Below are 24,516 nucleotides of genomic sequence, written 5' to 3' on the forward strand. Positions count from 1 at the left end.
CCTGCCCAGTGCTGGGCTCCGACTCCTGCCCCAGACCACCCCATGGGATGAGTTCAGCTCAGGAGAGAGAGTGTTCGTGAGTGTGGGCTCAAGTCCTTTCTTGAATACTGGGTGCCAGTTGCCCTGGTACAGTTTATTGAGAAGTGCCCTATTCTCTGTTTTGCTGCTTCTAGATAAGCACGTTGGCCCTTAGCATGGCATGTTTCTTTGGTATGGTTTGGTCCTGAACTGCCTCATCTGCATGGAGAGGTGAGGGCCAAGGCTTGGTGTCAGTACTTCCTTAGACAGCATGTGTAAGCAGCAGGTAGCTAATGAGGTGAAACATGCCCCAGAAGCCCCCGAGATGCCAGGAATATGTGCCAAGCAAAGGCCTCCAGAAGCGGAAGCCGGAAGGTGAGGGGCTGCTGTTCTAAGCCTCCAAACCACGGGCAGCCAAGTCCTGGCCATTTGCGTGTTCTGCACATGTGTGCTGGGTGCAGAGGGCACGCAGAGAGCCCTCCGGCCCGCTGCACACCGAGCAGCAGAACAACACGGTTGTGTTCATCAGGTTTGTGCTGAGGTGACGCCAGAGGAGCACAGAGTGCTGAGACCTCATTTGCTGGCTACGCAGGTGGGCTGGGTCTTGGCAGAGCTAGCTGGGCCATGACGCTCTGGGCTTTGAGTCAACTTCAAGGTCTTCATTCTTGGTAATGACATGGGACACATTGGTCTGATGATCCCAAGAGTACCAAAGGCCAAGCCAGTCACATGAGACCCACGACTGAACCCCACAGGGGTATCCCTTGTACGCTGCGGAGGCCCTGCACAGTCATGGCAGGGACACCGTGTCTGATCTACAACTTTGGGATGAGAACCCCATCAATGCCACTCTTTAGGGTGCCCGAGAGTTCTGGAGGTTCCAGAGGTACCTGTTGTCTGCTGTGGGTACGTGTACTTGCACGACCAGATTGAACAGGCATTAGCCCACTGCAGGTTCTAGGTGGTGGTTACAGAAAAGAGTAAAAACTCACGTTCCTAAAACGAATCTCGGATCTTAGGAGGCTTGTTAAAAAAGTCAGTGTTGGAAGGGTGCTGTCCGGCTGTGCTCATTCCTTGATGTTTATTGTCATTGACTTGAATTCTTTGTTTCAGGGAAATAGTGGAACATATGGTCCAGCACTTTAAAACACAGATCTTTGGGGATCGGAAGCCAGTGTTTGATGGAAGGAAGAATCTTTACACAGCTATGCCCCTTCCAATTGGGAGGGATAAGGTAAGACCATTAATTGGGTAAAGTGCATTGGAATGCAGTGCAGATGGTTTGAAGTTAATTCTTCTTATCACATACTGCATCATTTAACCAGGAGAAAAGGCGGCTAATTGCCTATGTGCTTCATCCTGAGCCCCATGAAAACCACCTTCCATGTGGTACAGTTCACAGTGATCATGGGTTAGATTCAGAGCACACCACTCCACACAGTACATGTGCACCCCAGATGCAGGCCCCAGACAGCACCAGGCGAGGCCTGTGGATCAGGGTGTCTATGGCTGGGGTGTAGCGTGGCATGAGTGTGCCAGGCCTTCGTGGGCCTTGGGCTTATCCCCATCATCTTCACGAAAGAAGTGTGCTCACACGGGGTAGTGTATGTTACTGGCAGTAAAACGAAGTGCACGTTCTGCTGTAGCCAGTGATCGAGGGGACTCAGAAGAGGGTATCTGTCAAGTCACACAGGTAGTGACATTAAAATGCCTCCTTTTCTCATGATCTTTATCCTTACTGTGGCTTTGTTTAAAAAGTAATAAAATCTCTCTCTGGAAGCTGTCATTTCTTGGCATCAGCTTTTAACAAATGTGCTGCTGCTCTAGGATGATAGTGGGTGTTTGTAAGTTCAGAAGGAGCAGAGACCAGCTAAGGAATAACCCTTACACAGACTTTAACAAACGCTAGAAAAATGAGCCACTTACCAGCTGTGGGAATGTGCCAGCTGATCCCTTCTGGGAAGGACATACAGGACCAGCCCCTTCAGCCCCGGGTCCCTGAGGAAGAAAAGACTTGCCATCTCAAACTGCGCTTCCTCTACAGAGGTGGAGGTGTTTTGTGCTTTTGCATCTTAATAATGATCTTAAAGCAGGTGAGCTCCGTAGCTGCTCCAACTTGTCTGCCTCTGCTGCAGGCCCTCTGCGCACAGCGCTGTGTGCTGACAGGCGGGCTGTGCGTTAGGAGGCTGGAGGCCAGGTGCCATCCACGCCTGACTCTGTTCAGTGTGCTCTGGTCTCATGGTGATTCCCGGAGTCACCAGTGGTGTGTGGGTTGTTGTTGCCAACTCAGGGTGGTGGAAGGCCTGTCCCAGGTTGGAGGGCATCCAGGACTGGATGCAAACGGGCTGAGTGTGATCTCCTTTGCAGATCAACGTGCTGTGATGTGAGTTATTGATCTTAAAGAGTTTTATGTTTAATTCACATTTATTTTGGTTTAAATTTATATAAGAAAGAAAAGCATAAGGAGATGATGCACAGTCTTGTTTGTACGTATTTAAAATTGGACACCAGGAGGACATGAGGAGAGCTTTCCTTAAGAAGGTGTGGGGGAGTCTCTGTTGCTCAAATTCGAAACGAGTCATTGTGAAAGTCAATCCCAAAGTAGATTTGCCCCTCTTGGTGCTGGGACCCTGGCACAGCCTCCACTGGCAAGACTCAGTGTCCCCTCAACAGCACTAGAGGTCAAATCGTGCTGGAAGGCACACCCAGGAAGGATGGGTCTGCCTGAGACTCTAGTGGCTCTGGGGCTCCGCGTTTCCAGGTGGTCCCCAGTGCTGCACTCTGCACAGCGGGTATGGGAAGCACTTCATTCCTGCCGGGACGTGTAGCACTTGACAGGTACTTGGTTGCTGTTACTGCTCTGTCATCCTGGCCCAGGTCCAGAGCATCATTTGGGGTGTCCAGTGCCTGCAGTGCCCTTCATGCACCCAGCTGACACCTCTGGGGCTCATGACCTCCCAGAGACCTGGGTGCAGCCTGCTCCAGTGGGCATGGTCTCCCCTTCTTGCCACACCCCTCCCATTTGTTGGCACGGTTCTGCCACACACCTGTGGGACAGTGAGGTGAAGCCTTTTTGTCAGAGCTAAGAGCGTCCCCTTTCCTGTACACGTGCTGCTGTGTGGCATGGAGCAGAGTCATCTTTGGGGCTTTTCTTTGTTTTTCATCACCTGTAGTAAGGGAAGAATCTCCAGCCGTCCCTCTAACCCCTGTCTGCCCAGAGGCTCAGTGGGGACTTTGGTAGCGCTTGCCTGGGCTCTGCGTGATGTCCAAGCACAACACCTGTTCGAGGTGGCTTCCCTCCAGACCTTTCCTTAATCCCTCCCACTTGTGTATTTACCTGCTTGCTTTTCCTCTCTGTGGAAAGAAGCCAAGAGACTCCTCACCATCCAGGCCTGCACCCTCACTTTCAAAGTAAGAGACAGACTCGGGAAAGTTGTAAGCATCACGCAGGGGTCCCGTGTACCTTGCAGATGCACTGGCTGAGACTCGTTTTCATCCCACGTATCTGAAGGGACGGTGATCTGCTTTTCAAGATGATTGGTTGCTGTGCAATCATAGAAGCCCTTTAGACAGTAGCTCCTTGGTCACATTTCGGTAGGATATTACCTGCAGCTGCACCTCTTTCCCAGCCTGGCTGGTGCAGTGGGTGTGACACCCTCCTTGGGTCCAGGAGGGTCCTGGCCATGCCAGCCCACCTGCTACAGCTGCCTCTCCTCCTCTCCAAGGCACCTCCAGGCCTCAGTGGCCTGACAGTTGAGCTCTGTGCCAGAATGCCTGGGAACACAGCTGCTACACAGAGCTCGCTGTCCCCAGGCTCACACATGTGTTGTTTTGTGTTCTTCAAAGTGTCATTTTCCTTCCATTGCTTCTTAGTTGTGTAGTGGCACCAAAGCAGCTCTGATGACCTCTGAGCAGGGTCCGTGGTTCAGTGTTAGGTCTGCTGGGGAGGTTGCTTACCTGGGCCGCAGGTTGGTGCTGCGTGCTGACGTTTTGGTTGTCCATGTTCAGAAGTGGCAGTTATGGTGTCCCTGCAGCCCTGTGCTTACTCCTCACATGCAGAAGGGCCTAATGGAGCCACCTGCCATGATCAGGCCTAGGGCCACAGGACCGTGCTTCAGTTGGAGCTCTTGGAATGCTGTGTTAATGAGGCCCAGATAGTGCTGTGCCATGGGCACAGCCAGTAGCCCAGACACAAATGCGGCCTGCTCTCCAGAAGCTGCCAGGCCACTCTGCCTGGGAGGGGATGAACTGGCCAGCCTCTACCCTAAATGACTGCACGCCTGTCCAGAGGGTGTTGCCAAGCCCAGGGTGGGCATTGCAGCTCTTTTTGTGTGGCCAAGAGGAGACTGGGCTGGAACATATTAAGAATGTAAGTATAGCTAGTTGCAGTGGCTCACGCCAGTAATACCAGTGACACAAGACTGAGGCAAGAGGATTGCAAATTCGAGGTCATCCTCAGCAGCTTAACAAGACTCTTTTTCAAATAAAAATAAAAAGGGCTGGGGGTGTAGCTCAGTGGTAGAGCACCTAGGGCTGCTCTATACCCTATACTTTGAAAGTATAGGGTCCTCAGTTTTGATTCTAGAGGCATTTTTAAGAATGACATTAATAAGCATCTGATAGATACCAGTTCTTTGAGTAGTCTTCACATCCGTGGAGATGTGTCTGGTAGAGGTGAGCAGGTGCAAAGTCCCCACTGTGGCGGTGGGCGTGCCACTGAGGGACCTGCATGCTGGTTTCCATTCCCACGTGCATTCTGCTCCAGTCACCTCTGTGGTGGAGCCTCATGCAGGTCTCTGCCAGTCCTGCATGGCAGCCTGGTCCCATCACAGCTCCACAAGGTAGGGACAACCCTTCTGCTTCCTGCCCCTGTGGTCCCAGAAGCTCATTCAGCCGCTCTGGATCTCAAGGCCGTGGCTGTAACGGGAGAAGATGCCTACTACATTATCAGTGCTGCATCAGGTGACTGACTGCAGCTTTTACCAAAAGTAGAAATAAACCCATGTACCCACCATCCACACTTAGCCCACAGTGCCCTCTCACGTACCCTCCCTGTCCCGGTGACTCGGGCTGGTCCACCCTGACTTCTAGTGCATGTGCCCCTCTCATTGTTTTGCTTAGTCTGGTTTTGAAGTCTGCAGGGAATCAGGTGCAGTGCCCTTGGTGGTTCTTCCTCTCCCCAGTGTTAGAGTTTGAAGACCACCAGCCTTCAAACTTTCCACAGTCCCCCCACCCCCAGCAGATGGACTTCGGGCACTTTCCAGTTTGGAGTCTCAGGTGCAGCGGAGCTCCAGGTGTGGCCAGGTGTGAGGGCACAGCTGGAGGCCGAGGCCCGAATATAAAGTATGTGCAGAGCAGCAGTGGGTTTTGCCTTTGGGAGGCTCAAGCAAGGAGTGGCAGGTGGGACAGGAGGGAAGGCTGTGTAGAGGAGGCTGATGAGCAGCTGGGAGCAGAGTGTGTTTGGCCTGTGAGTGAGCAAACCCCCAGGACAATCGGATCACACTCAACCAGGACTCCAAGGCTGAACAGGATATGCAGGGTACCTGAGTTGGGAAGGGTGCTATAAGCACATGGGACAGAGGCAGCAGGTACAGGCATGAGGTAGGCCTGGGGCTGTGTCCATGCATCTGAGTCACATGCCTGAGGGTGCCTGAGGTCCTCATAGCCCAGGCATCACGTGCTGAGTGGAAAGGCCTCAGTGCAAACCAGCCTGGTTCCAATTCCATCCCTGCCCGTGCATGTTGCTGTGGCCCTGGGCTGTTGTAAAGTCTGAGTGTGTTTAAAAAAAGGTGAGCCCTGTCTCCCTTGCTGGGATTTGTGGGCATTTGAGGATGAAATGTAGGCAGTCCATAAATGTCAGGTGATTGGTACTCCAGAGGTGTTGGGAAGTGTCATCAGCAGAGTGAAGCTACTGTACTCAGCCTCTACCCTAAGTGACTCCCTGGGGGCTTTGTGTGTACCACGGTCAGGACATGCTGATGGCCTGGTGGCACTCAAGCCGCAGGTTTTAAGTGGTGGGGCCAAGCGAGCAGGTGATGTCAGGCCTGTCCTCTTGTGTAGCAAGGCAGGTGCGTGAAGGGTGATCTAGAGGCCCTCCCTGAGGGAAGAGTGGCTTTTTTGCTAAGCACCAACCCAAGTGCGAGTCTTGGACTGTTGTTCTTCATGTGGGCCACTTGCCACAAACAGCTGTATAGACAGGCTTTCACTAAAAGGCAACTCAGCTAGAAATTCAGTTTCTTGATCACATTTGACATGCTCAGTAGCCATGTGTGGCCAGAGGATGGGTAAATAGCTTCAGGGAGTGTCTTGGCCTGGTAGTCTGTGTCTGCCCACTGCCAGCTATCCTGAGTGGCTTTTTAGGAGGGAATGACTGTGCTTCTGACCTTTTGCAGGTGGAGCTGGAGGTCACACTGCCAGGAGAAGGCAAAGATCGAATCTTCAAGGTATCCATCAAGTGGGTGTCCTGTGTGAGCCTGCAGGCCTTACATGACGCACTTTCAGGGCGTCTGCCCAGTGTCCCTTTTGAGACGATCCAGGCCCTGGATGTGGTCATGAGGCATCTGCCATCCATGAGGTAAGGGTGCCAGGGGAACCAAGGGCTGAAGGCATCTGTTTCTCATCCCAGGTGTGCTGGGAAGTGTACGGGGTTCTCGGAGAGTTGGCGGGTGTTCTGTGTGAAGGCAGTAGACAGCGCTGGCGTGGAAAGCATCCCATGTTACAGTGATCACCAGCATTCTCAGCCAAGCACAACAAGGTCACCTCAAGGTCACCTCCCTATCTCTGTGCCCCACATGCGTGGATTTCCACAGACCCCCCCTGGAGGATCCTGTGGTGCTCCTGTGCTTGTCTCCCCTGGAGTCACAGTATGTTACTGAGCAGCAGGTCTACCCCACAGAAACCTTCTCCACAGCTTTTCATGACTGTGGACAGCAGAATAGAGGCCTCAGACTTTTTTTGGCGGCGGGGGCGGGTGGGTCTGGGGATTGAACCTAAGTACTCTACCATTGAGCCACATCCCCAGGCCTTTTTATTTATTGAGATAGGACCTCACTAAGTTCCCTTGGCTGGCCTTGAACTTGTAATCCTCCTGGCATAGCCTCCCGAGGAGGGATTACAGACATAAGCCACCATACCCAGCTCCAGCCCCCAGACTTCTTGTTTCATTCTGTGGGATTAGCTTTTTACCACAAGTTGCTGCACTTATTGTTGCTGGGAATAAGGGCAGGTGAACATTTTAATGACTCCTCATTTGCCCAGTTTCTGGGCAGAGGGTTGTGCTAACTTCTGTGGGACCAGCTTAGAGGAGTGAGGCCATCTCACCACATCCAGACCTGGGTCTTCACACCAGTGCCGCGCACCCCCCCTCCCCCTCCCCCGCCAAACACACACACATTTGGCACATAGTGGGACCTCAGGAGCTATGTGAACGGCTCTGTGAAAAGCAAAAACTGGAGGTTGGGTTGTGGGTCAGCCGTAGAGCGCTTGCCTGGTGCATGTGGGGCCCTGGGTTTGATCCTCAGCATGACATAAAAATAAATAAATAAATGTATTGTGTCCAACTACATCTAAAATATATATATTTAAAAAAAAAAAAGAAAAGCAGAAACCTCAAACTGAAACAACTCCACTCCAAGTGCCCCCCCAGGGCTGAGCACACTCTAAACTGAGGAGAGAGTGGAAGGCTCCTTTCCGTCCATGGAGCGGCCTGTGGAGGTAACCAGGACCAGCTGACACTGCTGGGGCCTTGGCATATAATCTGCCACTGTCTGGACTGATAACGCTTCTCTCAGTATGGTTCTTGGCGCTGTGGATGGGGGAGAGGCAGTGTGTGTGTGTAGAAGGAAACATCCAGAAGGGTAGTTGTTGAAATGTTGTCTGTATCTTTCATTGAGTGGCAGGAATGACTGTAGTGATCTTGTTTCTGAATTCTTTTGGATGATTTACATTAATTTTATAGCAGGAAGAAATGGTTATTTTCATTTTGGAAAAACAATAGGAATAGTAGCAGATTTAACACATCTTAGGTGGAAAATGAAAAGGACCACGTGATTTTTAAGACTGTGACCCACATGCATCTCTGCTAGACCGCGCATCCTCCTTCGGGGTCATGCGTGGTGGCACATCCCAGGCAGCCCCTAGGCAAGGTTGCTCTGAAGAATGTATCCAGGTGGTCCTGGCTCGGGCCAGCACTCCAGACAGTTGTAAGCCCAGGCATGTGGATCTTCCTGTGCTGGCCAGCCCTGCCCCTGAGTGCCTGGTGCCTGGTGCCTGGGAAGCACTCAGTAAACAGCTGAGCAAAATGGGAAATAAATGCTGGGTTGTGCATCTCTATGGCATCCTCAGCAACCACACAGCTTGAAGCAACCTCTCCCCAAGGCCTGGGGCTGGCCAGTCCGGCTGCCTCAGCCTGGTAGTTGTTGGCACTTGGAAAATGCTCACGTCCGTCTGCCTGCCCCATGTACTTGATACAGCCCTGTTCTAGAGTTGACATGCATAGCTGCTACTCTTAAGATGAGCAGTAAGTGTGATGACCTTGAGGTGGGCGGGAAATACCAGGCAACGGCGGCCCTCTGAATGCACCTGGAGGCTCTGAGCCACAGCCAGAACCTTCCCAAGTTGCCTCTGTCTTTGTAGACTCACAGGAGCACCCTCTAGTTCCAGCCGTGCGTCCGTGAGCTGTGGCCACCAGGGTCTCAGGCCATCTGGCACCAGCGCTGAGGAGAATGGTCCCCTGGGTCTCCATGCTGTGTAATAGGTTAAACATCTCATGCTGTCCCTACTGCAAGGCCACAAGTCCCCAGGGCTGTTGCCCGCACAGTGTCCCTCAGTCGGCTGTGAACACAGCCTGGAGTACAGTATGGTAAAAGCAACCTTACAGAAGAATAAAACAGAATGATCCGAGTGTGTCTGCCTGCTGGCTGGCATGGAAGGAGGGCGGGTGTGGTTGGCCTGCCCTGCTTGGCTGTGCTCTCATCAGGCGAGGCCTCTGGTTGCAGGTACACCCCCGTGGGTCGCTCCTTTTTCACTGCCTCTGAGGGCTGCTCCAATCCTCTTGGTGGGGGCCGAGAAGTGTGGTTTGGCTTCCATCAGTCCGTCCGACCTTCTCTTTGGAAAATGATGCTGAATATAGATGGTAAGCAAAGCTCTGGGCCCTAACTGTGGGTGGGTTGGGGAACATGTGGAGGAGCCAAGACCTTGGGGAGGACTCTTGTGGCCAGCTCCAAACATGGCTTATGGCAAAGCACTGGTGTATCTTGACACCTGGCTTGTGTCACCTGTGTGGTATGTAGGTCAGGAGTGGTTCTCAGAGGCATCGTAGCCCTGGGAGGCTGAGGTGGCCCGAGGAGCTGCCTCTGCCATGGCCTTGGTGTTACTGAGGTCCCCAGGCGTAGGGTTGGCACTGCATGCCTGACTTCTCGCCCTCGTATCTCAGGCTCACAAGTTGCTGCAAGGTTCGAGTACAGCCGTGTCTGGCCACGCTTAGCAGGTCTTTCCCAGTCACAGCCAGAGCTTTCCCAAGTTGCCCCTGTCTTTGTAGACTCCCAAAAGAGCACCGTCTGCACACCAGCCAGGCGTGGGCGTGGCTGTGCCTTCCTGAGGATGGTTGCTCCTCAGTGTTGGGCCTCCATTTGTTCTCTGCTAACAAGAGTGAAGTTCAGAAAAAAAGAATTCTCGTGTGAGAGTCAGCTACTATGGAAAGCTCTAGAAAGGCCTCAAGATGCTATCTTGCTCAGATACACATTTATTAAAGGATGATTATATAAAGGGACTAATACTTCTAGAAGTGTCTGCTTCAGAGGTATCTAGAAAACCCCAGCTGTCATGATCGTCGGGCTTTATTTTTTAAGAACTAGTTTTATTGTCACTGACTTCTTCACCGAGGCTCAGCCAACCCCTTGATGTTGAATCCCTGGGTCTCAGGTGGGGACCCTGGGTGGCGGGCTGGCCTGCAGAAGCCTCTGGTTGCCAGGAGCCACCTGCAGGGGCACAGACAAGCCTCAGCTCTCCTTTCCTGCCCACAGTGTCGGCAACAGCGTTTTACAAGGCACAGCCAGTGATTGAGTTCGTTTGTGAAGTTCTGGATTTTAAAAGTATTGAAGAACAACAAAAACCTCTGACAGATTCCCAAAGGGTAAAGTTTACCAAAGAAATTAAAGGTAATGAGCCACCCATCCCCACCTCCAGGGTACAGGGCTGGGCAGCCCTTCCTGGCCCTCTGGCCTCTGAGTTCTTATTTCTTTGCATGTGGAGGGAGGTGGAAGTGGCAGGAGAAGGTAGCCGTCAGCTCTCCTGGTAGAGATGGTTGGAATCCATTCCACAGAGCCAGAATGGTCATTTTCTAGATAAGTGCAGCTGTCTTTGTGGGATGGGGTGGGGTGGGACAGCTGATGGGTCAGTGCTGTCTGAGTCGCAGATGGAGGACTAGAAACACCCTCAGAGTGCCAGCATGGCCTCACCTGGGCTGTCCTCTCCAGACCGCAGGATGCCTTCTGGCCCTCACATTGACGGTGCCTTCTCAGCCTGGCATCCATCCACTCTAGGAGGTGTGGGTCCAGGATTCCAGGATTTTCTTGGGGACCCCTGCCCATCAGTGGCAGTGCTGGCTGCACCTGCCATCAAAGGGCCGTCAGCATTGCTGACGTCACTTGGTGGCCCCATGGGGGGCAGAGGAGCCTGCACTCCCTGCACAGTCCACGTGCTCCCCAGGGACGGAGATGCTGTGTCTTGCAGCGTCAAGTTTCCCTGCAGGGAAGTGGACTCCACCTCTGTGGTAGCCTGTGTTCCCCTCCTCGGGGAATCCTGCAGCAGATTTGGAACCCCCGTGTCTGGGTCTATGGACACAGTTCCTGTGAAAACCGACTCTAAAGGGGAGTTCAGCCTGCATGCTCACACTGTCTGTGCTGGTCCCCCAGGTCTAAAGGTGGAGATAACGCACTGTGGGCAGATGAAGAGGAAGTACCGCGTCTGCAACGTGACCAGGCGGCCTGCCAGCCATCAAACGTAAGATGGCTACCCCTTCAAATTCTGGGGCCTTGGTCCTCCTAAGGGGGTTCATTTGTTTTGCTTTTGCATGACAGTACCCTACTTGATATGGCTGTTTAGATCCCAGAGTTCACCTGATAAAATAAACCCTGTGAAGGGTAGTGGTGGACAGGGCTCCCTGTCATCCTCCCTGCTGTCACAGGAGAAAGAAGTGGGGCTGGGAACAGTGGGCCGCTGTGGACACGGTCCTGACCCTCGGGGCCACCAGGTCCAGACTGCCCCATCTGGCTGCCTGGCGTGTGTCTTCTGCTGTCTCCTCACGTGGACCACATGCTTCAGTGTCCATGCCTGTGCTGTCCATTGCCTGACTAGGAATGCAGAGCTGTGCCCGCTAAATATGTGGTGTTTTTGCTTTTGTTTTCAGTTGTAGATGGACACAGTACCTTTATTTATTTGTTTGTTTGTTTTTATGTGGTGTTGAGGATCAAACTCAGTGCCTCACGTGTGCTGAGCAAGTACTCCACCACTGAGCTACACTCCCAGCCCTGAGTATGTGTTTGTGTGTCAGGGGGATGATGGGTTTGGACCCGGGGTCTACTGAGCCCAGTGAGGCCTTGTCTTGTCTTGTAGTCTTGTATGGAAACCCCTACCTAGCCTGTGGCACAGCCCTGGGGGTACTGACATGGAGCAGTAGGGGGAGCTCAGCCAGATCTGGGCCTAATGCCGTCTCTGTCTGGGCAGAGGCTGCAGATTGCCTGCGCATGCTAGATGGAGCAGAGGAGTCAGCACAGAAAAGCTGTGCCTTGTGGCCTTGTCCCCTGGTAGGGCTGCCCTCCCCAATGTGGGGAACATCAGCTGGCTCTCCCATCCTGGTCCCCTGCATCTCCTCCTGCCTCAGCCACACATAGGGCAGTGCACACATGAACAGTGGGGCGTGCTGGGGCCTGAACACAGGAGTGCCTCTCAGAGTCACCGTAGTCTTTTGGGAACCACACAGGCCTTGGTTTCTAGATTTGTCTTTGTTTATCATGAATTATTTTTTTCCTGTATACATATGGTTAACTTCTGACTGTTGTGTCTTTGTGTGGGGGTATTCTTTATTTTCCTCCGGTGGAGACAGAATGAGAATTGTGGGCTCTGGAATAGTTGAGGTCAACTAGGAGATAGGGCTTGGCTTCTACTCCCAGAAATCCTTGAGCATTTCTTCCCACACATCACCCCAGCAAAGCAAGCACAAGGACTCAGCCCTGGGTGAGCACATGCAGACTCCAGCAGTTGCTCCAGGGATCCCAGGATATTCTTGTCTGAGCCGCCTCTTTGCCCTCAGGTTCCCCCTACAGCAGGAGAGTGGGCAGACCGTGGAATGCACAGTGGCCCAGTACTTCAAGGACAGGCACAAGCTGGTTCTGCGCTACCCCCACCTCCCGTGTTTACAAGTCGGACAGGAGCAGAAACACACCTACCTTCCCTTGGAGGCAAGTGGCTTGGAGGAGAGAGTGCACTGGGCCAGGCCTGGCCATCTCAAGAACAACACGGTCCTAGCTTGGTCATCGTCTGGCGTATGGTACCCTGGGCGAGTTATTGGATGTTGCCGAACCTTGGTTTCCCTTTACGGGAACTGGACCAGCAGCTCTAGTGGGATTGGTGTGTGGGTGAATGAGTTCTAGGGCCTGTGCCCAGAAGGAAGGAAGTCAGTGCTGAATGCCCGCGCCAGGTGTTCAGTTTCCATCCAGAGTAAGGCCGCTTGGAAACTGCTTTCCTTGGGGAAAGATCCACACTGCACAACAAGCCACGTTAACTCATCCTTGCACGTCAGTCTTCAGATTGCACAGGGCCTTGGCTTCTTTGCTGCCCCAGACCTTTCCTTGTGCAGCTGGTTTCACGTTCACACACTTCACGTTGGTACTGCTGAGGATTTGAGATGGCCTGGGGACTCTCGAGGGGCCCCACGTGCCTTGCAGGCTGGAGTGGGTGCCGTCGTGTGCCTGTGGTGCCCGTGGTGCCGTGCTGGGTTTCCTCAGCATGGGTGCTGTGGTGAGCCAGAAGGCCTGCAGCACCTCTCTTCCAGTGTGGGTGCTTGTCCTCCACTGCTGAGACCCCCTTTGCTTCCTGGCTGCACACAGCATAGGTGCTGACTCCTTTCCACATCTCTTCTGTAGGTCTGTAACATAGTAGCAGGACAGAGATGTATAAAAAAATTAACCGACAATCAGACCTCAACTATGATCAGAGCGACTGCCCGGTCAGCGCCCGATAGGCAAGAAGAGATCAGCAAATTGGTGAGCATGTGTCCTGAGGTTGGACCTGGGGTGGGCACCAAGGCTAGGAGACCTCCTGTGCGTTAGACAGTTGTGGCCACTGGAACGAACAGAGGCCTGTCTGACTCCAGGCTTTCTCTCCTTTCCCTTTTCAAGATGCGAAGTGCAAGTTTCAACACAGACCCATATGTCCGTGAGTTTGGAATCATGGTGAAAGACGAGATGACTGATGTGACGGGGCGGGTCCTACAGCCACCCTCCATCCTCTACGGAGGCCGGGTAGGTGCACAGGGGCCAGGGACATGTCTGCTGGTGCTGTGGAGCAGCAGTCTCTGAGCCTTGTTGGCTGTCCATGAGGAGAAAAGACCTCACGAGGACCTGACTTCCCTGGGGCCTTGGGGAAGGTTTCAGAATAGTCCGTGATGCCTTCAGAATCCCGTGTCATTCCTCCCGTCATCAGTGCTCTCTGGTTCTGAACTCTTCTCTAGAGGCTTATCCTGTTTCCTGTTCTTTAGCTTTTGCTTCATGGGTATTTGGTGGCAAGCATGGCACCTTAGGTGTTTGTTTTGTGTGTGTGTGTGCGTGCGTGCGTGCGTGCGTGTGTGTCTTTTTTCCTTTTTTCCTGTTACTAGGGAGTGAACCCAGGGCCTTTTATATGCCAGGCATTACACTACCACTGAGCCACACCTGCAGCCCTTTTCTTTTTAATTTTATTTTGAGACAGGCTCACTAAGTTGCCCAAGCTGGCCTCTAACTTGTGGACCTCTTCTTTCAGCCCCTCAAGTCGCTAGACTTACAGGCCTGGCCACCATGCACTTAGTTTTTGCAAGTTTAACCTGGATTTTTTGTTGTTGTGTGTGTGTCTGTAGTCAGTGTGTGTGCCAAGATATCTTGACCACTGAGCATGGTAGGGCTCATAAGAAGAGTCTCTTCATTTCCTCTGGGGTGCACAACACGGAGCACTCTCTAGACAGGGCCCTCTGGACAGGGACCGGGTGATGGCCCTGGGGGCAATGCCTAGGCCTTTGGGCCTGAGCATCCAGAGTTACCTACTCCACAGCGATGGATCTTGTGGGAGGAGTCTACCTGTCTTTGTTCCCTTTTTACGTACTAAAACTTCAAGCTGTAGTCTTTGAGATCTGTACCAGGACTTTGTTTTTGCTGCTGGTGCAGGCTAGGATGTGAATCCAGAGTTGCCCTCCAGGAAAACCATGATGTCATCTTTCTCATTTGTAAAACCACCCAGGGGTTATTATATATTTTTTCATGCCTTCTTGTTCCTATCAAGTACACTCTGTGCCCTGCCTCTTGTCACTGTCCTGTTTACTCTCACAGCTCACAGAGGGCTCACAGGTCATCTGTGTTATGAGACGAGATTCTGATTCTTGGTGACGGTTGTGTGGTATTCCACTGCTGAACACGGTCCACAGGATGCTCCCTGTCCTGAAAGGACTTCTGAGCAGGCCTCCTGCTGAGAGCCTGGACATTGTATAAACAGCACCTGTCTCCCTCCAGGTGGCTCCAGGGTGGTCCCAGGGCCGGCCAGGTGGTGGAATGAAGACTTCAAGCCCAGACCTTAGACTTGTTTGCCTCTCTGGCATCCTCATTGATAGCAGAGGAGGTGACATCAGGGGCACATTTCATATAGCAGGAAGCCTTGCTGTGTCCTCACAAGACACTTGTGTCCCACCAGGCTATTTAGGAAGGTGGATGGAGATTTGGGCTCTTCCTGATCTCCTGGCTTAGCTTCCGTACACCCCACACCCATCCATTCTTCCTACAACTCTCCATGCATACCCCACCCGGCCTCCGTCTCCCCTCCACCTGCCACATATCCACCTGTTAGTCATCCAGCTCCTCCCCAAACACCCACCATCGGTGGTCCAATCATTCTGCAGATAGGTGCAGGTTGCCTGTGACACTGCGGGCGAGAGACAGGAGACAATAGACAGGTTAAGTTTTTGCCCTCAAGTCATTCTTGATCAGGGGAATGTGTTCGCCATTGTTTCTCACTCTACACTTCTTGATGCTTGCAGAACAAAGCAATTGCCACCCCTGTCCAGGGTGTCTGGGACATGAGGAACAAGCAGTTCCACACAGGCATCGAGATCAAGGTGTGGGCCATTGCCTGCTTCGCCCCCCAGCGCCAGTGCACGGAAGTCCATCTTAAGTAAGCTTGAAAACCAGACATGCCTGGCAGTGGTTCTGGGGTGGGGGGTGGTAATCAAATGACTTCTTGGAAGATCGACTCTGATCGGGCGGCAGGGTGTCTACTAGGATCCCGATGTCAGGGCTTGTCAGCCTTTCCCTATCAGAACACATGGTGGGGCAGCCGGATCAGGAGCTTCGGCCCTCTTGGTGTGCATCTTACCCACAGGACCACTGTGAACATGGGCACGAGCAGGTAGTACAGATTACAGACAATACCTGCCGAGTGAGTTTAAAATGTAGACAGAGCAGGCACAGTGATGTACCTATCTATAATCCCTGTAACCCGGGAGACTAAGGCAGGAGCACTGCAAGTTTGAGGCCAGCCTTGGCAACTTAGCAAGACCTTGTCTCAAAGAAATATTAAAATGGGCTGGCGATTGGCTCAAGACCGAGCCTGGTGTAGTGGCAATACCTGTAGCCCAGCTGCTCAGGAGACTGAGCCTCGAAATCAGCCTGGGCAACCTGGCAAGTGTCTGTCTCACAAAACAAAATAAGTAAATTAATAAATTAGAAACAAAAGAGGAAGTTGGATCCATGAACTAAATTTTTTAAAAATACTTTAACTTGATACATCTATAAACTGAGAAAATAAGACGGGGCTGATGGTAAAATAAGGAGGTGGCAAGGCTGGGAGTGTCTTCGTCCTCCCTGCTCAAGAGGGGAGAGAGGAGCAAGAGCGTTAGGTCGTTTGCTGTGTGCTGTGCAGGACCACCCAGCAGAGGGGCACTAGGAGGGACCAGTCCTGACCTGGTGTCAGGAAACACAGTTTTGTGGTTCGTGCTGTTGTGCTTCTCCTCGTCTGGGGGGGTAGAAGGGGGAAATCCCAAAGCCCATGAGTATAGCTGACAACTTGACCAGACCAGCCAGGGGCCTTCTGAAAGCTCAAGGCAACCACCCAGGGCCAGAGTCCATCACCTCCCGGAGGCTCCACTGCTGGAAGGATGGGCTGGAATCACAGAGGACTCTGGGGACAGTGAGAGCCTGGGTGCCACCTGTCCATGGTCCTCCATCCCTTCCTCTGGCTTTCACCTGGAGCTCCGTGGTGCTAAGGCATGGTCACATGTAGATAAGAGTGCAGAGGGAGGACGTGTGGGGAACTGGACACTGACATGCTATGCTGGAGCACACTGTCCTCCGCCTGATGGTAGAAGATGACGCAGGGTTCATCCCTAAGCTCCACAAAGAAGTAGTAGATCCCTGTCCCACCCAGCTGAGCTTCCAGGCCCGTTGGCTGTGGCTTGTTCTCTTTCCTGTTATGGTTGTCTCAAGTCCAGCCCGTGTCCCCAGGAATAATGGGTGAATGTAGGATGACGGCGCACGGGTCGTCTTCTGTACTCTGTGTGCCTTCATTCTGGTGGGGAAACCAAGCTCTTACCTGACACAGGGACTGCCCTGGCCTACAGCGGAGCAGCAGCAGCTTGGCACCGTCCTGTGGAAGGACACCTCTGCACCCTGGGAGTGTCGGCCCGAGAGGCGACATGAGTACAAGTTGGAGTCCCTGCTTGGTCTCGGCCCTGCCTCCGTCGTCCCTTTCTGGTAGCCTCTGGATGGTTTCGTGTCAGCTCTTTCAGGGGCTGATGTTCCAGCACACACTGCTTTGAATTCTGGCCCTGTGTGAGACTTAATTTAAAAACTTAACTCTGACCTCTGTAAATGTACTTTTGGCTTCATGAACCTTGTGCTCTTTATTCAGGACCTCTGGTTGGTATGAATTCTTTTCCACTAGCTGTGTGTTTTAATGAAATGGACCTTCTTCCACAGGTCCTTCACAGAGCAACTTCGAAAGATCTCAAGAGATGCTGGAATGCCCATCCAGGGCCAGCCGTGCTTCTGCAAATATGCCCAGGGGGCGGACAGTGTGGAGCCCATGTTCCGGCACCTGAAGAATACATACGCTGGCCTGCAGCTGGTGGTGGTCATCCTGCCTGGCAAGACCCCAGTCTATGGTGGGTATCTGGTGACTGTTGGATTCAGGGGCCATGGTGGCCTTTGTAAGAGTAGGTTGTAACCTGAGCACCCTTGTGTTTTGCCACACTGGGGAGCATTGGCCTCTAGTTTATTCGTGACTCTGAGGAAGAAGGTTGGTCCTGGCCACTGCACTCCGGCAGCCAGGGCCAGCCTCATTACTCCATCTGAGGCCACAGGACTAGGGAGCCAGCACCTCCAGACAGTCGATAACTGGGCCGGAAGGTAGTTGTGTACACCATGCCACTTGAGTGCTGGCAGAGAAGTGGGGTTCCCTGGCTCTGCAGTGTCTCCCAGGAAGCCTCCAACAGCTCCTGTGTCCGCCATAGCCTAGCTTTAATCACCTCTAAACCACGTCAGAGTCCTTTATGCCAAAGAACAGTTGCACATTCTTCTAGCCATGGTATCCTGAGCCTTGTTTGTGGTGCCCCAGCCGCTGGAGAATACAAAGAAGTCAGATACAGCCCTGCATCCAGAAGCCAGGGCATGCAGACAGAAGCAGGAGAGCATGCGGACAGCCTGGGAGAGCCTCTGGCAGCAGGGCGGAACCCAGAAGGGCCCAGGGAAGCACTGGGGCTTGGTGGGTGTCCCTAGCAAGGCTCCCTGTCTACTCGGAGTCCAATTACAGACAAGTGAAAGCCACGCTTCTCCCCTCCAAGCTCAACTTCCAGAAAAGCAGTAACAAGAAAGCTGTGGTGCTGCCCTGAGCGTCCTCTTTCCTCAGAGCTGCCACAGGGGCACCTGATGGGGAAGCGTCCAGGGTGGAGGCCTGTGGGCCTGGAGAGCTCTGATGTCAGCTCTGCGTTTGCCAAGGGTTCCCAGGTGTGAGTGTGTTTATATCTAAGCACTCAAGCCTGTGCTATAAGAAGATGTCGTCCTGCTGAGCAGTGCCTCATCTTCCTGCCCTTGGCCCTGGGTAACTCATTTAAGTGCTCTTGGTTCACAGACTGGAAGGATGAGATATGCCCATGCAGCTTCACATTCCCAATGAGGGTGAGCCTGGCACAGGTGCACAGCAGTGCTGAAGAGCACTTGGCCAGAACCTCGGCCCCTCCACCTGCCAGAGATCCTGTCACATAGGTGACCGCAGTCACTCATGACCAAAAATGTCCAGAGGAGTGCTGTGGTTGGACACTGCACCAGCGCAGTTCAGGTCGGGGCTGAAGGGCTGGAGAGCTAGAGACAGCTGCTGCCCTCAGGCCAACAGAGGAAGGGGCACTGGTGGAATCTGTGATGTGTGCCCCTTTGTGTCTCACAGCTGAGGTCAAGCGCGTGGGCGACACAGTACTTGGGATGGCCACACAGTGTGTGCAGATGAAAAACGTGCAGAGAACCACACCACAGACCCTGTCCAACCTCTGCCTGAAGATCAATGTCAAGCTGGGGGGCGTCAACAACATCCTGCTGCCCCAGGGCAGGTGAGCCAGCCCTTCTGCCTGTGTGCTGGGTGCGTGGATGGTTTTCAGTGGGACAGGGCATGGTGTGCAGAGGTGCCTGGGTGAGAGCTGTCCTGGACAGTGCTGAGGACATGGGGCCCGACTACACACAGTCTCTCTAGGACCAGGGGTATATGCAGGGGGCAAGTGCAGGGCCAGAGTGGGCACCCCTCCCTGTGCTAGGATCTGTGCAGGTGAGTGAGGCTCAGCAGGGGCACACTTGGAATGGCTGGAGAGGGGTGCCCTGTTCACCTGCAGGATCCTGGAGCAGCGGGATGTTCTAGAGTCTGCACGGGAGTTCCTACCAGAGGCTCCCTACCAGGGAAGGACGGCACTTGATGCTGTGATTGGAGCACTTCTGTCTGAAAAGTGCCACACAGGAATCACTGTTGCTGGATCCCAGGCCAGCCCAGGAAGTGTGGCTGAGAACGAGCTGCCTGCATGTCCCTGAGCTGGGGGCGGGTGTGATGCAGCTATGCCTTTCTCGAGTGCCCCCTGGGGCTGGCTTGTTGCCCTGGGTACTAAATTGCAGAACCAAGTTTACCATGTGCCCCTCCTCAGAAACCAGGGCCTCCAGCACAGACGAAAGGGGTAGTTATGATGACAGATGTTGAGATCTTATCATTAAAGTCCCAGGGCCTTGTCTTAGTATAGGAATGACAGAAAAATGGTGAAGACAGTGAAATACTTCAGTGAACCTGACTGTCCTAGTGTCAAAGAGATGATGGTGAAAAGTGGAGGCAGACATTGATAAGCACTGCCCAGGTGTAACCTCCAGCCTGCCCTGGGGTTAGGTTAGTGTCTCCTTCCATTTTGTGTTGTTAGAAGGAAATACCCGAGGCTGCAAAGTTTAGAAGGAAAAGAGGTTTATTTAGAGGTACAGTAGAGGTCCAAGAGTGAGGTGCCAACCCTGGCTTCTGCCGAGGTTTCCTGGTGGATGGTTTCATGTTGGGAATGCTCACATGCATAGAGAGGGTCACACGGCGGAAGAAGTTTGCACAAGTCTCTCATGGTAACTAACTCATCCCAGCAAGATGGGCATTAGTCCCTTCCCAGGGTGACGCCCCAGTGACCTAACCATCTTCTACTAGGCCACACCTCTCAGTAGCCTCGCACTGGGGACCACATCTCCAAAACATGACTCTGGGGCCACACCAGAGCACCAACATGCGACACTCTGTGGGTCTGGTTCGCCAGTGTCTGGCTCGGCAGGTCATGTTTCTGGCCCAAGAATCCACTCTGCCCTGCACTGCTGATGTGGTGGCCAGGGACACACACTCTAAGCACTGCCGAGTTATGCTCGCAGCTGGGGAGAGGAGGTTGGTGCGGAGGAACCTGGCCTCTGCCTGAATTTGCTCCCAGCTCTGAGCGAGAGCCATTCCACCCCCACGAGTTCCTGGGAACGAATGAGGACACGTCAAGGGGCAGTTGGCAACCCCAAAGGTAGTTCCGTTAGCCAGCAGGCTCTGAGGTTGTTGTGTGCAAGGAGTTTAGGCCATAAACAGAGAGCCCCGGGACCTCGTCTGTACCCCTTTAATGGAGGGGTGATGGCTATGAGGACCTCACACCTGGTGTGCCAGTGAGCCGCATCACAGTGGCAGGGGATGAGCTCAGATGAGCATCTGGCAGAGGACGTGGCCTCCAGGGCCCTGACACGGGAGCTGAGGGAGCGATGGTAGTTGTTTCGCTGAAAGGCTACAAAAGTGGTGTGCCCGCGAGGTAAGCTGCAGCTACGGGGGCACACCTGACCTGTGTTCTGGAAGGCTGCCTGTGGCTCTGCATAGAGGGGCCACTGGCCTCTGCCAGGCTGGAGGCAGACGTGGAGAGGGAACACCCTGACTCTGGGTGGCTTTGAAGAGAGAACCCTGGAACTGGCAGGCAGGTATGTGTTTACGGAAGAAGCAAGGATGGCTTCAGAGCCCTCGGCCTTGTTCCCGAGAGGTCAAGCGCATGCTCACAGCTGAGGGCCCAGGCTTGCTGCTCAGGCCTCTGCAGAGCCCCTGGGTCATGTGATGTGGCCTGTGGGAAGCAGGCGTCTGATACCCAGAGGCCATGAGATCCCGGAATCCTGGATGGTGTTCAAAGCCAGGAGGCTGGAGGAGACCCCTTGAGGGAGCTTCTGAGTGCTGGGAGGGCCAGTGTCGCAGCCCTGGGGGCAGCAGTGGAGACAGCAGTGAGGCCAGGGAGGAAAGGTGGCCCGGTCTCTGGATGCCTGGGAAAGTGTGTCCTGGGTCGCAAGGCCGCAGTGAGCCGTGCTTGATGAGGCCTGAGTGCATTTCTGGATACAGGAAGGTCTGTTGGGCCAGCTGAGGTGACAGTCCCTGGAGACCTTGCCAAGGAACCTGACTGCCAGGCAGTGGGAAGGTGGTCATCAGGCGTCTGGGAGGCAGTCAAAGGTTAGTAGATTCAGGGAGCTGGCTGCAAGGAGGCGAGGTTGCTGGGACAGGTGTGGTTTTGCTTGTTCCGTGTGATTTGCATGTGTGAATGAGGGTGTCACAGGCTGGCCCTGCACTCCGAGCTCCCTGACAGTGAGTGGTCAAGGCCCGTGGTGTGGCTTCCCGCGGCTCCTGCCTTCTGGTGTGACAGAGCATAGTGAGGCCACATGGGGTGCTGGCTGGTTCTAGAGCCTGGTCAGTGGGACTGATGCCATTTGGGGGCCTCCCCAGAGTTCACAGTGTGGGGTGTGCTTTCTCCATGCCGTCTGCCTCCGTACCTGGCAGCGGTAGTGATGTGGCACTGTGGGAAGCAGGTGCCTGTGAATTGCCTGGCCTTAATGGGGCAGCAGACAGCGGCCTGAGGTCTGCCAGGAACCCCCACCCAGCCAGCCAGTGCCCCAGGTGCAGCTGGAACTACAGTGGGGATTGGAGGGACCCTAGCCACCTGCTGAGGCAGCTGGCATGGGGCATATGTGTATGAAGCTCCTTCTGCATCCTGAGGAAGTGCAGGGGTGGGCATGCACAGCCATGCTGGGCTTAATGGCTGTCCCTGTGGCTGAGCAAGGGACACCCAAAGTGAGATGGAAGCAGGTCCCAATGGCCAGCATCCCTAGCGGGATCCCTTCTGCCAGCCTGCTGAGGAGTATGGTCAGAGACTGCAGACCTGCCCAGGAGCAAATGGGAGGTCCTAAGCCAGCGCTGGGTGGGGAGCACATCCTTGCTTGTGTCTGTGTGCCAAGGAACCCACCTTCCACACCCCCTGGTGGCTGGGACAGATTCTCCTGGCTGCCACTCCCTGCCTAGGAGTGTCTGTTCTTCAGTTCTCTCTGTGGCAATACCCACTCATCCTTCTGGCACCAAAGGGGAGTCCTGAGACTAAGCAGTTGATGCAGTTTGGAAGAGGGCAGATTAAGACCCACCGCAGGTGGAACGGAACCCTTTCTTACACCCAACCCAGTCTCTAGCTGTAGGGCAGGATGCAGCCGAAGGTGTGACACAGGTCTCTACACTCTCATGATATTTTCTCCATCAGCATGGAAATGGTAATGGGGCCAGCTGCTAGTGCCACCGTGTGAGGAGCCCTCTGAAAGTACTGGACACGCATGAGCTTCTGTGGTCATGTAGCATCCCTGAAAGCGGACAGCACAACCCTCCCTAGAGCAACCCCTCCTGTGCACATTGCTTCCCAGGAGGAGTGAGTGGAGGCTAAGAGTGCTGCTGGGCCTCCTCCGGTGCTCAGAGCAGCCTCTCCCACAATAGAGTCGTGGGTGGAGAGACTCCCTGCAGCAGCACCAAGCCTGAGTAACAACCCATGGGATCTTCTCCCTCTCCCTTCCCCTCCCCTCTGGTGCTAGGGATGGAACCCACAGCCTCCCACATGCTAGGCAAGCACTCTACCACTGGGCTACGTCCCTAGCCCAAGCCATGGGAAATTTTTTGGAAATTTTAAAGTAAACACAAAGAAGAGAAGGAACAATGAACCCTCATGTGTCTGACCTGACCTCAACAGCCATCAGTGCCTGGCCAGTCTTGTCTGGGGTACATTCCACCCATGCTCCACTTTCTCAGGGTCCTTCTGAGGCATATTTCAGCCCTCATGTTACGTATGTGTGAGGTTTCTTTGTGACCTTTAAAGTAAAGGTTCTGCTCAAAAGCATGACCGCTCTGCCGACTGCACAGGTCGCAGGGTGGTAACTGACCCCGTCAGAGATCCAGGCCTCCAATGCCACTTACTTCTGCAGGCCTCCAGTGTTCCAGCAGCCTGTGATCTTTCTGGGAGCAGATGTCACTCACCCACCTGCGGGGGACGGGAAGAAGCCTTCGATTGCCGCAGTGAGTGTCAGTGCTCTCCTCTGAGCCTCTGTTGGTGGCGTGGTGCTTAGGACTCTGCAGAGACCACCAAGACACATGTGGTCTCTGCAGCCATATGGCTGAAGGGCATGGAGGTTTGCCCAGCTGCTCGGTAACCTCAGGGCCTCATGGCGAATAGGCGATTGAAGGGGACACTGACGGTGGCATGAAACAGTCACACGCACCAGCGCTGTCCATAGACGCACGTGGACTGGCTGCCCACCTGGCGTTCCACCCTCTTCAGCTGGGCCTCCGTCCTGCTGCCTAGCAGCGCTGATTGTTCTCAGGAGGGTCTAGGGTTACTGTTACGGTGGCCTTTATTTTAAAAGAGAACCAAACCATGCCTTCCTCATAGTGAGGGTTTAAGCTTTGGAGTGCAGAGAGCAAAGGGGGTTGCCTGAGAGCCATCTTTTCTGAGGGCCTTGGCCTCGTAGCAGTGGGGGAAATCAGAAAGCATCAGGTGTCTCTTTTTGGTCATTGTCTGGAGCCACTGGGTTTCACCCCCCAGTGTCACCTTGGGTTCTTGAGAGCCCTGCCATGTGCCCTGGCTTTCTTGGCCAAATTGCCTCAGAGAAGTGCTGGGCTGCTGGCAGGAGTGAGAGCTGAGGCCCCTGAAGGTGGGTTCCTTTTGGGCAGGGCACAGCTGCAGAGGGTGCCCTGGATGGATCACAGAAGCACAGGCTGAGCTCGGCCCTGGACTACTGCAGACTCTGCCTGCTCGCGTCTGTTTCTTTTGAGCAGTTAAGCTTAACGTTCCTGAACTTTCTCTTGGGTAAAGTGAGGAAACCACTGTGGATCTCTAAAGATTATTGTGAGACAGTGTAGTTAAGCCCCAGCACGGAGCCTGGCCCATGGAGCTAAGAAAATGCGGCATCATCTGATAAGTCTGGAGGGACTGTGGTCTAGGACCCTGTCTCAGGGATGTGGGGAGCCAGGTAAGCCGTGGGTGGAAGGGAGCTGCCATGGTACTTGGGTACATGTGTGTGTAGCACACATAAATCGTGTCACTCCCCTTATGAAATCAGTGTCATGTAAGCAAGGTAGTTCCTGCTGCCTGGCCCAGTAACTGCGACCCAGCACTTCCCGTGCGAGCAGCATTTCTCGCTTTGCTGGATGCCTTTGGCTCCTTCCTCCTTTGGTCAGAGAGCAGCAGCTCAGCACCTCTGCTCGGCGTGGCTGGCTGTGCTCAGGTTTACAGAGGAGGAAGCTGGGCCCAGAGAGGAGGCCCCCGGGGCTTCCCCGGCCGAGCTCTGCACCCACTGCGGGCCTGCAGGCTCCAGCGCTGGGTCTTGCCGTCTCCCTGCCTCACCTGTCCCTGTTAGTGTTTGTTCTTCTGGACAGATGTGGTGTAGTGTTGAA

The 24,516-nt window shown here is 53.9% G+C and overlaps 1 protein-coding gene across 2 annotated transcripts in view; it reads left to right on the top strand.

The window, feature by feature from the left end:
- Ago2 (argonaute RISC catalytic component 2) overlaps positions 1-24,516 on the top strand; it is an 87,306-nt gene that overhangs the window by 54,761 nt on the left and 8,029 nt on the right. For both annotated transcript variants that reach the window (XM_046448975.2, XM_058580864.1), the window contains exons 3-14: positions 1,132-1,252; positions 6,411-6,592; positions 9,015-9,151; positions 10,041-10,175; positions 10,932-11,019; positions 12,329-12,476; positions 13,161-13,280; positions 13,416-13,538; positions 15,296-15,429; positions 17,232-17,416; positions 18,694-18,853; positions 23,049-23,139. In XM_046448975.2, the coding sequence (XP_046304931.1) occupies positions 1,132-1,252; positions 6,411-6,592; positions 9,015-9,151; positions 10,041-10,175; positions 10,932-11,019; positions 12,329-12,476; positions 13,161-13,280; positions 13,416-13,538; positions 15,296-15,429; positions 17,232-17,416; positions 18,694-18,853; positions 23,049-23,139 (1,624 nt within the window). The remainder of the gene's footprint in view (positions 1-1,131; positions 1,253-6,410; positions 6,593-9,014; positions 9,152-10,040; positions 10,176-10,931; positions 11,020-12,328; positions 12,477-13,160; positions 13,281-13,415; positions 13,539-15,295; positions 15,430-17,231; positions 17,417-18,693; positions 18,854-23,048; positions 23,140-24,516) is intronic.

The sequence above is a fragment of the Marmota monax genome, unplaced genomic scaffold (assembly GCF_021218885.2).
Source record: "Marmota monax isolate L192 unplaced genomic scaffold, Marmota_monax_Labrador192_F-V1.1 WCK01_AAM20220418_F8-fsc00073, whole genome shotgun sequence".
Taxonomy (NCBI): domain Eukaryota; kingdom Metazoa; phylum Chordata; class Mammalia; order Rodentia; family Sciuridae; genus Marmota; species Marmota monax.